Source organism: Notechis scutatus, chromosome 3, assembly GCF_049901735.1.
Source record: "Notechis scutatus isolate UNSWTSFEM ecotype Mainland chromosome 3, rNotScu1.2, whole genome shotgun sequence".
Classification (NCBI taxonomy): domain Eukaryota; kingdom Metazoa; phylum Chordata; class Lepidosauria; order Squamata; family Elapidae; genus Notechis; species Notechis scutatus.
Window position 1 is genome coordinate 169398850 of NC_142011.1, and position 15879 is coordinate 169414728.

Sequence of the window (15879 nt, forward strand, 5' to 3'; positions counted from 1 at the left end):
ATACATGACATTTTAGTTATTTTGTAATTCAGTAGAACATGGCACTTCATATCTTTCCAAATTGGTTTTTTTATTTATTGAACAATGATGCAAATAGAAAAAAAGCTGTATTATTTCTCTCAGAAAAATAATCCTAAAGTTCTATTATATAATTTAACTGAACCATGAATAATCAAATAATTTAACCCTTACCTTTTTTGCCTGACAATATTCTTTTTCCATTACTTTTCCTAACACCCAAGGTCTTCGAGATGTTCCAGAAGCTACAAGAAAAATGTTCATAACTTGAAAACATTATATATCTATATCTATATCTATATCTATATCTATATCTATATCTATCTATCTATCTATCTATCTATCTATCTATCTATCTATCTATCTATCTATACACACATACACATACATACATACATACATACATACATACATACAACGGCTCACTACACTAATCTTTATAATACTGTTTGAGGTTATATGTCTTTGTATTTAACCATTTAATAGGGAAAAACTTCCATATATGTAATACCATTTTGATATAGAGTACACATAATTTTTCCTCTCTCCTATCTGTAAATGGTATGAAGACCATAATGACTTCCAAAAGTATTATATTACAATAGAAACATTATGACATATTTATTTGTACATTAAATGTTTCTACTTAAACATACTTGTAAGTTTCTAGTATTACTCAACTGTATTCATGTTTATACATACTGTAATTATAAATATATATGTGTATACATTCCTATAAGTACACAGTAGTTCAAACCTTTTTTAAATATATCATAAAAACATTTTCCAAGGTGATGACACTTACCACACTCACCTGGTTTCAGATCTAGTGCTGCAAGAGATTCTGAGTGTAAAAAATACAAAGTTGGGCTAACAGTAAATAATACATAGTTGTCATGACGTTCATCCAAGATTATGAGAACCAAATCGCCAACCTGAAAACTAATTAAAAAAAGAAAAAGTTAAGCAAGCAATACAAAATACGATATTGAGCAGAGACATATTTACTATTTATAATCCTAAGATTATATCCTAAGTATTTATTTTTGTGGTCCTGGTCCATAAAAATATACTGTAAATCAGGAAATTCCGGTTTCAACCTAAAGTCATTCCTTCGTAAACTTGTAATTTTAAGAAAGGGTTTTTTTATGCAGAAAGTACATTCTGGAGTGGTAGGTGGGTAAATGAAGATGAAACCATTACACATATTTCTAGTCAGAGTTATCTAGTACAATAGAGTCATATATATATATAGTAAATGATAAGCAAGAAGTTCCATGTTTCTTATAAAGAAAACACTTCTCAGTGGCCCGTGTTAAGAAGTAACAGCCATGGTACACTTAACTGTCCCCACCCCCCGAATGATATATCTGGATTTTCTTAAACTTTTCAGAAAATAAAGTAATTACTAAATCCAAGATCCAGGGAAATACACAAAATGGCAAAACACTCATAATGGGCTTCTAATTTTACTGTTCCAGCTGAAGAGATACATCTCTATGAATAATGAGTGAGGATTCAAAAATAGTCCTTAGTTATTTTATTGGCAAGATCATGTAGCAGAAATAATAAGAATTCTGGATTTTCTAAGAGAAAGACATTTGGAAAGGGTGAAACATTTTGTATTTCCTAGTAGTCTAATCAATAGCAATTATTACTACAACTGACCATAACCTAATGGGGAAAGAATAAACAACTGGAGAGTTCTTTTACGGACTAGGTTTTGGAATCAATAAAGACATAGAACAGGAAAAATTGGATTGTTGCACTCCTTACACGTATCATTTTACAGAAGGGAAAGTTCTACAAGAAGTCATAAACTGGGATTCCTGAGCTAGATGCATGACTCAATTGAATGTATTCGCAGTGCACAGCAAAACTGCTGGACTTCTGTGATTCTGGATGGCTTCAAGGTTTTATAAAAGTGGTTAAGTTTTTTTTCAACCAATAATAAATATAAATGTCAGCAGTTTGAGGACAGGAATGGTAATTAGTAGTGTCAGTGTGGGTGTATGTATGCATGCATGCTTTTTTTTTTTGTATTTGTTTTCAAATTCATGTACAAGTTAACTTGTATCTATCCCAACAAAACCTGCATGGTAACTTTTATTAAGTCTTTAAAAAGTAGTGGCAAGGAAGGGATTCAATTTTTGTTTTCAAGTTTTTGCAAATAAACAAACGTAAACAATTAACCTACTCAATTTTTAGACACACTGATTTTAGTCTGTATTAATTACCATAGTGATATTGTTTTTAAGAAGAATTTAATTTAAAGAACATTTCACAATTAACAACATGTATACTTACTCTCTGATAGCAATTTTTTCAGAATGTCTTAGAGAAACTGAAGACATGCTTTGAGACATCTGAAAAATGTAACATTACTATTATTTTCCTATTATAGTAAATATGATAAACCATGTTCTAGGCATAGATTAATATTGATTAATCTTGTTACAGACTGACAAAGAAAAAAGAAAAAATAGCTTTCTGTGCTTTATATCTATTGTTTGGACAAAATAATATTATACATTTAAACCACTTTCATCATATGAAGCTAAAGAAAGTTAGTCATTACTATTATATATGATTTTATAATAGCTTTTATGAATGTCAACACATTTTTCTTCAATCATATATCCTACATTATAACTGTATTTATCTGGATTGCTTAACAAACTCAATTTTTATACTCAACATTCTTAAAACATGAAGTGCCAGAGCAGAATTTTTTTCTGATTTATTAACTGGGATGATACAAAAAGTAACCAATCTGGGCAGATTTACTGTTTCAGCAATAACAATAATACCATTCATTTAAAACATACAGGTGTGATTAATACCTTTTTTTTAACAACCCTTTTACGATTTCTTATTTAGAGAATCTAGAGTATATGTCTGTTATGAAATCAGACCTACAAAAAATTAAGATATACTTTTGAATAACTCTGGAGGAGATTCGATTCAGATTGCCATCAATAGGATCATCAAATAAACCCTTAAACTAATGGTATATCTAAAACCTCAGCTGAGAAAAAATTATATTGTTTCAGAAATCTTCCTAATTAAAAACATTTCCCATCTTGCTCAGTTACAGTGATGATGAGCTGGAAGATTTGAAAGGATAGGTTAGAGATAGATCATTATAGAAAAAAAATCATTATAGAAAAAAAAAATAGTCATTACAAGGAGTTGAAAATGATTTGATGGCACTTAATCATCATAAAGTTAATTTGGTTTCTTAATATTGTACCAGGAAAATGTGCAGTCAGTATTTTGGCTGCTTTAATGGTTCAAATAAAGTACAGGTAGTTTTTGCTTAGGAACTATCCAGGAAAGGGTGTAACTGGTGCACAATATAAAGTTGAGCAAAGGCCTTCCTAGATATGGCTACCACCTGCTCTTTGAGCGGGAATCTTGACTCCAACATGGCCCCCAAGTTATGTACTGTGTCTTTGTCTATTTGTCTATTTTTTTAAATAAAGCTAATATAAATTCATTTTTTTAATAAAAAGATAAAATTTTCTTTGTTGTGTGTTTCTTACTAATCAAATTTTTATTTAAACGGACATTAAGTGTTCTGCTGGGATTTACAACTTCTAAAATAAATATTGTTATTTCTCATGAGAAAAGTCCCCAATCTTAAAAATTGGAACACAAGTTATTTAAATCCATGAGATCAACTTTAATTTTGTTGTGAAGCCACAAAATGGAAATGTGTTATCTGATAACTCTTCTATGACACTATCATTAATTGAGAACTATGATTCAAGAGGTGAAATGTCTATTCCTAATTCCCAGTATTGTGTTGCTAACGGACCCTTTAATTTTAAGAGGGATGAAGTGAAAAGCAGGAGGAGGAGGAAGGAACAGATCTTTTTCTATTCTCTATAACCTATTGATCCACATTTTCCTTTAAAACTAAAATACAGTGGATATCCTACCCTCAGAACAATACATTTTTTAAAAATTAAGTTTACTGACTTTATTCTTTTAAATCAGTTTTCAATAAAATTTACAAATCTTACCAATCTTTGATTGAGCCTTTTATTTTCCTCCTCTTTCAACTGCAGTGTCTATAAAAAGATACATTCAAATCAAATATGTACCGGTAATTATATATTAATATTAATCTTATAAAGCTTTATAAACGCATTCCCAGTATTTTAAATTTTAATCCGTTGTCTGAGAATTTCACATATGAACAAATTTTGTATCTCCCAAATAAGACAACCTAATGTATAGATGTACCATGAATTTCAACACTTTGTAGAAATTTCTGACGTAGTTCACAGCTCAAAAAATAGCATAAACATAGGAATACATTAGAAAAAGACCCAGATATGCATACACAGAAAGACTACACATTAGAAAACTCCACTAGTAAAGGACAGAATAAAACTTACAGTTGATAATTCTTGGCAAGGAAGAAAAAAGATAGATGCTCTTCTCTGGGAACAACTATAATCTAGCACAACTGAAATTTGTTCCTGAGTAAATATGGGATTAAAATTCAAGCTGAAATGCTCTCTTATTCAGGAACCCAACTTTACTTTTGTGTGTGTGTGTGTATGCTAGGATTATATTCTCACATTTATAGCAAACAAAGATGTTCAATAAAACTTCAGATAATCTGAATTATGTCACATAACAGGTATATATGTATATCAGAAAATAAGCTTTTAAATATTTCCTTATATATCTAGTGTTTACCAGGAGCACTGGATAAATTTAATCACCCTTAAAAAAACAATCAAAACCAAAGATTTCTTAAAATTAATCTGGGCTCCTAGTGACTACACAGACATCTTCCTGTGGATTTGAAAAAAACAAATTATAGAAAAGTAGGTTTTCTTGGTCTTTTTCTAGGATGTTTTTTAATCTTTACTCAGAATATTTGATTTAAAATAAAACAATTCAGTTAAAAATATTTTTGTCCGAAAATGTTTTTATCCAAAAATATTTTAAATATTTCTCTATATCAGAGAAATTACAAGTCACAACTTAGTACCAGCTTTGATTTCTAGATTGCCTTCATGCCTATAATGCTCAGAAACCATTAATGTAACAGCAAAGACAACTGTGCAAGCAGATTAGTGCAAAATCAGGCTGCTGTGAATGCATATGGGTCTTGTAAGCAAGGGTGCATGTGGGGATTGGTTTATGCAAAACAAAAGGGGCCAGGTCTGGTGAGCACAGAGCTGTTAGATTAGTCAGGGAAGTAAGAAAACACCCAGAAGAAGACAATAGTAAACAACTTCCATGGGGTTAACAAGACATTGGCATGGATACATTCATGAAGTCAGCATATTAGCTCAATTCAAAGGACACTTTATTTTAGGTTATTAGTACATGAATAGTACTGGATATGCAATGGATAGATGGGGAGCAAAAAGCTGAATGTAGGCTTCCTCCCAAACTTAATTCTGCCTAGAATTAACAGTAATGCTGCTAAAAACTGAGACTGTCATTAAAAACTACTCACTTTTTCTAACATCATTATCCTCTGTTTTTCTTCAGACAACATCTGGACATTTTCACTAAAAAGAAAGAAAGAAAGCAAAATAGAAGAAATTAACAAGATATGAAGTTCTTTTTTTAAAAAAAACCTGTCTGGCTCTTCAACATATTTATAATGATTGTTAAAAAAGAACCTTTAATAGTTTGACAAGAACCAAGAAAGATTAACAAACAGCTGTTTAGCATTGGCCAAATGACCCTAAATACTTTGTATTACAGACATGTCAAACAAAAATGATTAAAAGTGGATTGTATATAATAGGTCCATTTTTCCCATTTCATGCAAGCCTCATGTATACAGATATACATGGTAGCAATTGAAGCTGCCTTCCTTATAACAAATATTCTGCAGAAGATAAAGAGTCTTATTAGAGGTAATTAGAAGTTATGCAGATAAAGAGACCAAAACCAAAATGGGACGGATGTCAACAAATGAACTGGCTATTAGTAATGGAATAGAATATTGACTAGATATCAGCCACTGCTCTGAGAGGCCTAGTAGCAGCAAATGATACTTCTGGGTATTTGTGTGACATGTTTCATGTAGTTATTCAGAAGGTTATGAAGACTAAGAGACTAGATGTGGGTTAATGAATACACCTGTGCTCAATTCTTGTAATAGTTGAAGGACAACAAAACTTCAGTATATATTAGAAGTGACTGTGAGAACCACCTCAGTAGACAATTCCTTCAAATTCCAAGGAATCATTATATGCATAACATGTAAGAAAATATGAGTGAATAAAAGTAGTAATAGAAATTGGTGGGCTAAAAAAAAGCCTATTATTATCAATATGCCTGCATTCAATTGGATTAACTTTATTTAATGATGCAGGATAAATTCTTTATTAATTAATGCCAGACATATATAATTCTGAACAGATCAGCCAATTTAAAAGGATACAGGTCAAAAACAATTGTCCATCTTTTTATACATGACTTTGTCATGGTGAGCTCAGATTTGGAGGAGACTGACAATGAGCAGCCAGCTCCAAAATTACAGGAAAGACTGCTATCTGAGCAGGCAGAGATGATGCTGACCAGTAACGAACAGTCACCATCTCTGAGGATGAAGAGGTTAAGCTGCCACCTCCTTCCAGTGCAAGGCCCCACTATGTAGAGAAGAGGGCAGAGGTGCTCTCAAGTGAGGCAGCTTGAAAAGAAGAAGTCTTGTCTTTCTAAATCAGGGGTCCCCAAACCTGGCAACTTTAAGAATTGTGGACGTCAACTCCAGAATTCTCTGAAGAATTTTGGAGTTGACATCCACAAGTCTTAAAGCTGCCAGGTTTGGAGACCTTTAAATGAACACCAGTAATGCTTTTTATTTAAGAATAGCAAGAAGCTCAAGACTTCTCCACTGATGACAGCCCTTAACTCCTGATGGTGAGCCTTGATTCTGGAACTGGACTGGCTGAGGAACCTTCCATGAAGTTTTCATCCCTGTACTTTGCTTGACCATTCTCTTGCCTGTTGTTTGGATTAGTGTTTTTTTAAAGGCAAGTTTGCTAAAACTATGAAATATTGTTTTACTACCATCACATGCATTGATGCACATTTTGATATTAAGGGATTAGAAGCCTCTTTCAGTGATAAAACAAAACTGATTGCTGCTGTTTAAAATGCTTAATACAAAACTATATTCCTCATAAATTTGAAGGCTGAAACTTCATAAAATATATGTAAAAATTAAACTGATGTGTTGAAAGAGTGCTTTTTTCTCTCCACTTGAACAGAGGGTGAAATGAAATCTGACTAATAGTTGAGGATTTGGCAGTGATCCACATTCTAATTTTAAATATATTATCTTTTAAAATAAGCAGATAATAATCAAGACATATGTTATAACAATCAAACCTTATTATATACATTTAGCATAATAAAGATACAAATCTATAAAAATACTCAGGAAAAAAGTTAGGACCAGTACTTTAAATAGGGTAGGGGAAACATATTTCATTCATTCTGTAATATGTAGATATTTATTTCAATGCAAAATGACTTACTTTACAGTCATCATGCTAGTTTCTAGTGTGGAATCAATTTTTCCTTCTTCTGCTGTATCAGAACTCAAACGTTCAGTTTCTGATGTGAAATCAGCTGCACAAGCTCCAGAAGGTTCCAGAATAGGAGGCAAGCATGTTGATGAAACAAGATAGCTATTTTTCAGCTTATTAACTTCTTCTTCAAGTTTCTTCTTCTCTTCAAGTAAACGAGCACGATCTTCAGAAAGACTTTCAATCAGATCTGAGCAAGGCATTTCAATGATTTATATTTAATATTGCACTGAACAATTGCTATGGTATGCAACCCTAATGTATTACATTGCATGCTTACCCTTGTCTCTTTCTTGCTGCTGTTTTATCAATTTCAATTTGTCGCTAAGATCATTGATTATATTTTCCTTTTTCAGCTTTTCTCTTATTAGAACAGTGTTAAATGTTGTCTGAAAAGATAACATTAAAATTAATTCTGGTAACACAATAAATAAAATGTAGATGTACAACCTCTTAAGTGTCTAATCCTTAATAGTATTAAAACACACTAGAGCTTTTAGATACATATCTAATACTACATGATCCTGCTACTAGATTGCCTTTAACTCTAAATAACATTGATGTTTAGAAATGGTGGTGTAAAAATATTTCTTCATGAACACAGAATTAAGTGAAAATTCGCTAGATATGAATACTTGAGAGATACAAAGCTGACTTTAGGTATGATTGATTGCTTTATTCAGGTAAGCATCTAATGTTTCAGTCACAGTGCATTTTTTCTGTCTGAGCATTTTTTTTTAACAATCATAGTCTGTCCCCCATTCCTGGGATCTGAAGTCTTCAGTAATATAAAAGATATTATTCAAGAACTCAGTGAAGACTCAGTTAAAATGAATATGGATTCTAAAAGAAAAGGAATGTAGTGACCTTGCCCCCAAGCAAGGCAATCCTACTTTACATACATAAGGATATAATCAACCTTTGAAATTTGAAAAAATTGTTATCCAATCTGCCAAAACCAAAAAAGATTCCAATTATTTTGTATTATCCCGCAACAAGAAAATCTAATCTGAAGTCATAGAACTACCTGCTGCTCTGCAGTGAGTGATGTACGAATGTTTTGCATTTCTTCATTTTTTCTTTTTTCATATTCTTCAAGCTGTTCCAAAAACTTGGCTTTCTCTTCCTGGAGTTTTTCTTGAAGTTCTGCAACCAAGCTTGAAGCAGACGATTCAAATGAACTTGAAAAAGGAAAAAAATATTCAGACCATAATCAAACAAACAATCTGAAGTAGTTAAAAAAAGGGCAACGTCTCAGTATCATTTAATCTGGCATAGTAAATATAGCTAAAAATGAAATATAGCTAAAAATTGATTAATGTTAGTTGCTTCAGCAATTACCAGATTTTAGTATTTTTTGGGGCAAAATAGATACTGGCCTTGCGATAATAACCTATTTACAAAATCCAAGCCAATTTAAAAAATGAATTCAGACCTCCAGTAATCTGGTTTTTCCAATGGTTATCTATATCTAAATCTGTTGTCTCCCCTGCCCCCATTTCAACTGTTCAAATAGTATATAGCAAAGCAAAATCAGTAGACTAAAATATATTTTAATAGAAAAAAAGTAGCTCAAAACTCAACAGTTTAAGCATAAGCACAAAGTGATTTGACTGGAATAACTTTAGTGGCTTCATTACATTTATGGAACAAGACCGGATGTTATTGGCTCAGAAAACAGAAGAGACTAAAATCTGAACCTCCTACATTCACTCAAAGGTGTGTTTTTTCCTCTTCAAGACTACTGAACTGTTTCTTCCTTGAGGAAAAAGAAAATATTTCACTTCTCATATAAGAAGCTTCATCAGTTCTGATGGATCTTCTTGGATGAGAAGCAAAATGTTTTCTTCAAGGAAAAAAAAAACAGTCTAATTGCCTTTTGAAGAAAAAAGCACTTTCAAGACAACCGGGTGACTGAGAATCTCCACAGACACTTCTACATCCACCTCAATAAGAAAGGAGTTGCTCATAAAGGTGTTTGAAAAAGAAGTAAAAACATGTCTATTTTCTTTTTCTTCAAAGGAATTCAGGGAGGAATGTTTGTTCCCTGATGCCACCTGAGCAGACATCTTTATAATATGGGGCTAATAATTAAAGTTAACTGCAGATTTTTTTTAATCTTGAGGACTTAAATGTGGATACTCATGACCTTGGTCAAGCTGTTTACCTGTCATTGGACATCTACTCAATCTACTTACTAGTGATTCAAAATTAATTATTGTTGCAAGGAGAAGAAAAAAGAGAATTACCATCCCGTGTTCCTGGACAGACATTTAGATCAGACAGAATTGAAGAGACATCAGGTAAAACAAAGGGTGGAGGATTATGTTTATATATCAACAACAGCTGGTCTCAGGATATAACTATAATATATAAGTTTTGTGATGAAAACTTAGTGTCTTTACACATAACTGCAAGCCATTTTATTCTCCACGTGAGTTCTCCTCATTTCTCCTAATAGCTGTGTATGTTCCTCCACAGGCCTGTGTAAACAAGGCATTACAAACTCTAGCTGATCAAATTACGGAGGCTGAAGCCAAACTTCCCTTCCCATCATTTTAGAAGATTTCAATCAAGCAAATTTAAGGAAAGAGCTCCCCAAATATTTCCAGCATGTAAATTGTCCCACCAGAGGCAAAAATACTTTAGACCACTGCTACACAACAGTAAAAGATGCTTATAGGTCTTTACCACGTGCAGCTGTGGGACACTCTGACCACTGCATGATTCACCTTGTACCTGCCTATAGACAAAGACTTAAAATCATTAAACCAACAATTAAATCAGTGAAGACTTGGTCTGATGAGGCAAAGCTGAAACTCCAGGCCTGCCTTGATTGCACTGATTGGAATGTTTTTGAAGATGCCTCTGCAGACCTAGATGAGCTCACAGATACTGTAACATCATATGTTAGCTTCTGTGAAGACTTATGTATACCAACAAGGAACCTGCAAATATATAGTAACAATAAACCTTGGTTCACAGCTAAACTTAAGCAGCTATGTCGTTCCAAACAGGAAGCCTATAGAAAAGGTGACAGAATGCTATACAACCAGGCCAGAAACATATTAACAAGAGAGATCAGAGCAGCAAAAAGAAGCTACTCTGAAAAGTTAAAGAATCAGTTCTCAACAAATGAACCAGCAAATATGTCGAAAACTCTTAAAAACATCACTGGCTTCAGCAAACCTCCTTCCCAGGCAGAAGGAAATCAACAACTAGCAGATGACCTGAATGTGTTTTACTGCAGGTTTGAAAAGAAACTACAGCCACCTATCTTCATAACTCACATCTCAAACACACCAACAACAGCCAAGCCTCCTACAACTGGCCCCAATCCATTGGGCTCACAACCTCTGGTGATCACAGAAAAAGAAGTGCAAGATCTATTACACAGACAAAAGCCATGAAAAGCACCAGGGCCAGACAAGATAACTCCTTCTTGCTTAAAAGTCTGTGCTGACCAATTGGCCCCCATTTTCATCCGAATCTTCAATAGATCACTAGAGATGTGCTATGTTCCTCCCTGCTTCAAATGTTCTACTATCATCCCAGTGCCAAAGAAGCCCTCCATCAAGGAACTGAATGACTACAGACCAGTTGCTCTAACATCTGTAGTTATGAAAATCTTTGAAAGGCTTGTGCTGTCCCACCTGCAAACCATCACGGATCTGCTGTTAGATCCCATGCAGTTTGCATACCGAGCAAATAGATCGACAGATGATGCTGTTAACATGGCTCTGCATTACATCCTACAACACCTTGAATCTCCAAATACCTACGCAAGGGTCCTCTTTGTAGACTTCAGTTCAGCATTCAATATCATCATTCCAGACACTCTTCTAAGTAAATTAAACCAACTAGCGGTACCTGAACACACTTGTAAGTGGATCATAAGCTTCCTAACAGACAGGAAGCAGCAGGTGAAGCTGGGCGAAATCACATCTGATACCTGTCCAATCAGCACAGCCCCCCCCCCCCCCAAGGCTGTGTGCTATCTCCACTTCTCTTCTCCCTATATACCAATGACTGCATCTCAAACGATCCATCTGTTAAAATACTGAAGTTTGCTGATGACACAACAGTGATAGGTCTCATTCGAGACAACGATGAATCTGCATACAGACAGGAGGTTATACAACTTGCCTCGTTGTGTAACCGGAACAATCTGGAACTGAACACACTCAAAACAGTAGAAATGGTGGTAGACTTTAGAAGAAACCCTCCCATACTACCACCTCTTACAATACTAGACAACACAGTATCAACAGTAGAGACCTTCAAATGTCTAGGTTCTACTATATCACATGACCTAAAATGGATACCTAACACCAAAAATGTCATCAAAAAAAGCACAACAAAGAATGTTCTTTCTGCGCCAACTCAGAAAGCTCAAACTGCCCAAGGAACTGCTGATCCAGTTCTACAGAGGAATCATTGAGTCTATCATCTGCACCTCTGTAACTGTCTGGTTTGGTTCTGCAACCCAACAGGACTGACACAGACTTCAGAGGATAATTAGGACTGCAGAAAAAACAATTACTACCCACCTGCCTTCAATCGAGGATCTGTATACTGCACGAGTCAAAAGGAGAACTGTGAAAATATTTACAGACCCCTCACATCCCAGACATAAACTGTTTCAACACCTTCCCTCAAAATGACTCTATAGAGCAGGGGTCCCCAACCACCGGTCCGCGGACCGGTACCGGTCCGTGGAACAAGTCCTACCGGGCCGCTGGTTTGCTGGGCGCCACCATCTTTTTTTGATGAAAAAGTGCTTCCGGTGAGCTTTTCCGGGTAGAAAGCTCACCGGAAGCACTTTTTCATCAAAAAAAGAATGGCGGCGCCCAGCTAATGCCGGTACCGGGCCGCGCCATAGAAAAGGTTGGGGATACCGGGCCGCGGCATAAGAAAGGTTGGGGATCACTGCTATAGAGCACTGCACACCAGAACAACTAGACATAAGAACAGTTTTTTTCCTCGAAAGCCATCTCTCTGCTAAACAAATAATTCTTTCAACACTGTTCAACTATTACAAAGTCTGCATTACTATTACTGTTAATCTTCTCATCACTTCTTATCACCCATCCCCTCCCACTTGTGATTGTAGGACTGTAACTTTGTCGCTTGTATCCTTACGATTTTTATTGACCGTTTCCTAGTATGATTTGATTGTTGATTGTACCATATGACTATCATTAAGTGTTGTACGTTATGATTCTTGATTCTTAACAAATGTATCTTTTCTTTATGTATACTGAGAGTATTTACACCAAGACAAATTCCTTGTGTGTCCAATCACACTTGGCCAATAAAGTATTCTATTCTATTTTCTATTCTATTCTATTCTATTCTATTCTATTCTATTCTATTCTATTCTATTCTATTCTATTCTATTCTTCTATTCTATTCTATTCTATTCTATTCTATTCTATTCTATGAAGAATTCATTTTCTACCATGTCAGAGAGAACAAGCAGAGTTCTCCAAGAAGTCCTGGCTTGTAACTTTGCCCTCACATCAAACTTCAGGTATTATACCAGTAATTCCATGTAAATTCTTTGCTGAAGTCCGGGGTTGAAATATGCATGACAGAAATACCCAAGGGTCAAAGTTGATTTAGCATGCTACAATGATGTTAAAAATGAAAGCACACCAAAAATAAATGGAAACAACTGTAACCTGAAATTTTACAAATAAATGATATACAAATGTTCTAAATAAATACACAAACACAAATTACATATTTAATGTTCAAGTTTCCTGAAAAATCTGTATATTTTTCCTAATTCACCTAGATAATTCTATTTAATTTCATCTAGATGCAAAGAACATAGTTAAGGAACAAATGTTCTATGGTGTGTATGTCTACACGTGTCTTCTTTGGTGTGAGTAATCATTCTTTTGTGAGATAATATCTTAAATTCACTGTCACATTTTTTTTCAGATAAATTGGGTATGCTAGATATTACCTTAAAAATGTTGAACATATATGGGGAAAGGGTGTAAGGATAAATCCTCTTTAGAGTATTACCTTTTGTAAGAAACTCTCTTCAAACCAAAATTTAACTTGTCAAAAAAACCTTGACGTTTGTTCAAAACTGTTTTGCTATGAAAATGTTGCCATTGTCTGAAACTACTTAAAAAACCATCTAGATCAGGGGTGTCAAACTCAAGGCCCGGGGGCCAGATCCGGCCCGCAGGGTGATTAGATCTGGCCCGCAGGGCCACCCTGGAAACGGCAAAAGACTGGCCTGCGGTGCCTCTGCCAGCAAAAACAGAACTCAGGTGGGCTGCACACAGCCCTCTTGAGCTCTGTTTTCATTGGCAGAGGGTTACTTACAGGAGGCCGTTGCAGCCGAAAACAGAGCTGTATGAGATATTACAAAAACTGCAACAAGCTACATTTTAAAACAAGAAAATCCTGGAACAATGTGAATACATTCATTTAACATGCTTCATAACTGAAACCATACAACTTAGATGTTGCTAACCCATCAGTCACAATCAAAACTGAACAATTTAAATTATGACAGAATGAATGAAAAGCGATACTTTAGTGATGCTACTTTGCACAGAAAGAATTATAAGAAATATCTGATTAAAAATAAATTGTTAACTGGAAATTTTAATAAATAATGGTACTCATTTTGCTTTGTTTTGACAAAACAAGGAATTTCAATTTATAACTGGGTGATTTAGGCATTACAATATTTGATAACGGCAAGAGTTGCATATAATTAAAGAACCTTAATGAAAGCCATCTCTCTGGGAAAATTCAAAATTCTACAACGAACTGAGAATCTTAGTCATCCAGGTCATGGTTGTCTCAATGGTATTCATCAGATAAAAAGAGAAAGACACACATATCATAACAATTGGAAAATGCAAGTATTTTCCTCTGGAAATAAAATATGGAAAAAATAACATTACTGTTTTTTATTTGGTAAAATAATTTGAAAGGAATAATTGTTAATGCTTTTGTCTGATTCTATGATGTAGCAATTTATTACTTCTCTTAATCAAAATTAATTTTTATTTTAAATATACATTATTCACCATTCAGTTTATAAAATATCTAATAATATGAATAAAATACTTTGTCATTAAATATTACTAATTAATATATTGTAGGATTATACATATTTTTATTAAAACAAAATGTTCAGATATCTGGATATTTAATCAAATATGAATATAGACAGAAATAAATTATAATATTTTCACTATATTTGTGTCATCTAATCAATAGTAGATTAATTCTATATGAATAATTACTCAGGTATTTAGCATCTCCCATTATTTCAATAATTTCAACTAAATCGAATTGGAGATGCCTACAAAGTGTTTCACCTTGATCCATATACAATCTACATCAATTTTTGAGCACCTTTTGCATTTTTCAGGTTTATATTTTATTATCATAACTTTAAAAACTAAAACTTTTTGCTACAACAAAGACACATATCCTATTTTCTTCAAACTAAATTTCTTGTAAAATTTCTTTCTTACTAAATTTCTTGTAAAACCAAGACAAGTTTTCAAGAATGGTTTGTGCTTTGTGTTCTGCTTAACATAAATAAAGTAATCTACTGGTTAATAGGAGACCTTGTGTGAATTATAACTCCATAAATTATCTTTTTTATTTGCAGTGGGGACAAGAATCTCGATCCTTGAGCAAAAGCAACTGTTAAGCAAGACGAACCATGTGATTATTTCACTCAACAACAGCAATCCTGCCGCTCCTGGTTGCAACTGACTTGTTAAGTGGATGGAAGACCAGGCAAGGAGCATAGGTTGCCTTGGCAGTTTGGGCGGGGGCTGAGCCGGGAGGGAGGAGAAATTTATCATCAGGCTGTAGGTTTGAACTAAAATGAAGCTACATGCCTGCAGTCTGGCAAATTATTTCTCCTTCCCTCTTTTCTACTGGGGAGAAATTCTTCATTGGGGTGCAGGAACAGAGCTTCAGGATTTTCAGGAGGAGGGGTATAAACTCCATACAGCAGTGGCCCCCAACCTATTTTGTGCCGCGGCCCAGTACCGGCATCACAAAATGATCCGCGGCCCGGTACCGGCATCAGCACGCATGACAAGGCAAGGCGAGCCGAGCGACCGGCCAGCCAGCCGTCCCCCGCTTCTCCCCGCCATCTTCAACTCCTCCTTTGTACCTTTGTTGATGGGCTTCGCTTCGGGACGGCTTCGGGACGGTCACTCGGCTCGCCTTGCCTTGGGTGCTGAAAGAATCCTCGCGCCTTACTTTTGTTCGAAACCCCCCCCCTTCAATG

General features: G+C 34.5%; 1 protein-coding gene across 2 annotated transcripts in view; it reads right to left on the reverse strand.

The window, feature by feature from the left end:
• RB1CC1 (RB1 inducible coiled-coil 1) overlaps positions 1–15879 on the reverse strand; it is a 58519-nt gene that overhangs the window by 1059 nt on the left and 41581 nt on the right. Inside the window, exons 16-23 of one of the 2 annotated variants that reach the window (XM_026670425.2) lie at positions 8620–8773; positions 7873–7981; positions 7542–7782; positions 5504–5558; positions 4047–4094; positions 2326–2384; positions 833–960; positions 193–263 (exon numbers count right to left, since the gene is read on the reverse strand). In XM_026670425.2, the coding sequence (XP_026526210.1) occupies positions 193–263; positions 833–960; positions 2326–2384; positions 4047–4094; positions 5504–5558; positions 7542–7782; positions 7873–7981; positions 8620–8773 (865 nt within the window). Of the gene's footprint in view, positions 1–192; positions 264–823; positions 961–2325; positions 2385–4046; positions 4095–5503; positions 5559–7541; positions 7783–7872; positions 7982–8619; positions 8774–15879 lie in introns of both variants that reach the window. The other variant, XM_026670421.2, reaches the window with a different exon arrangement.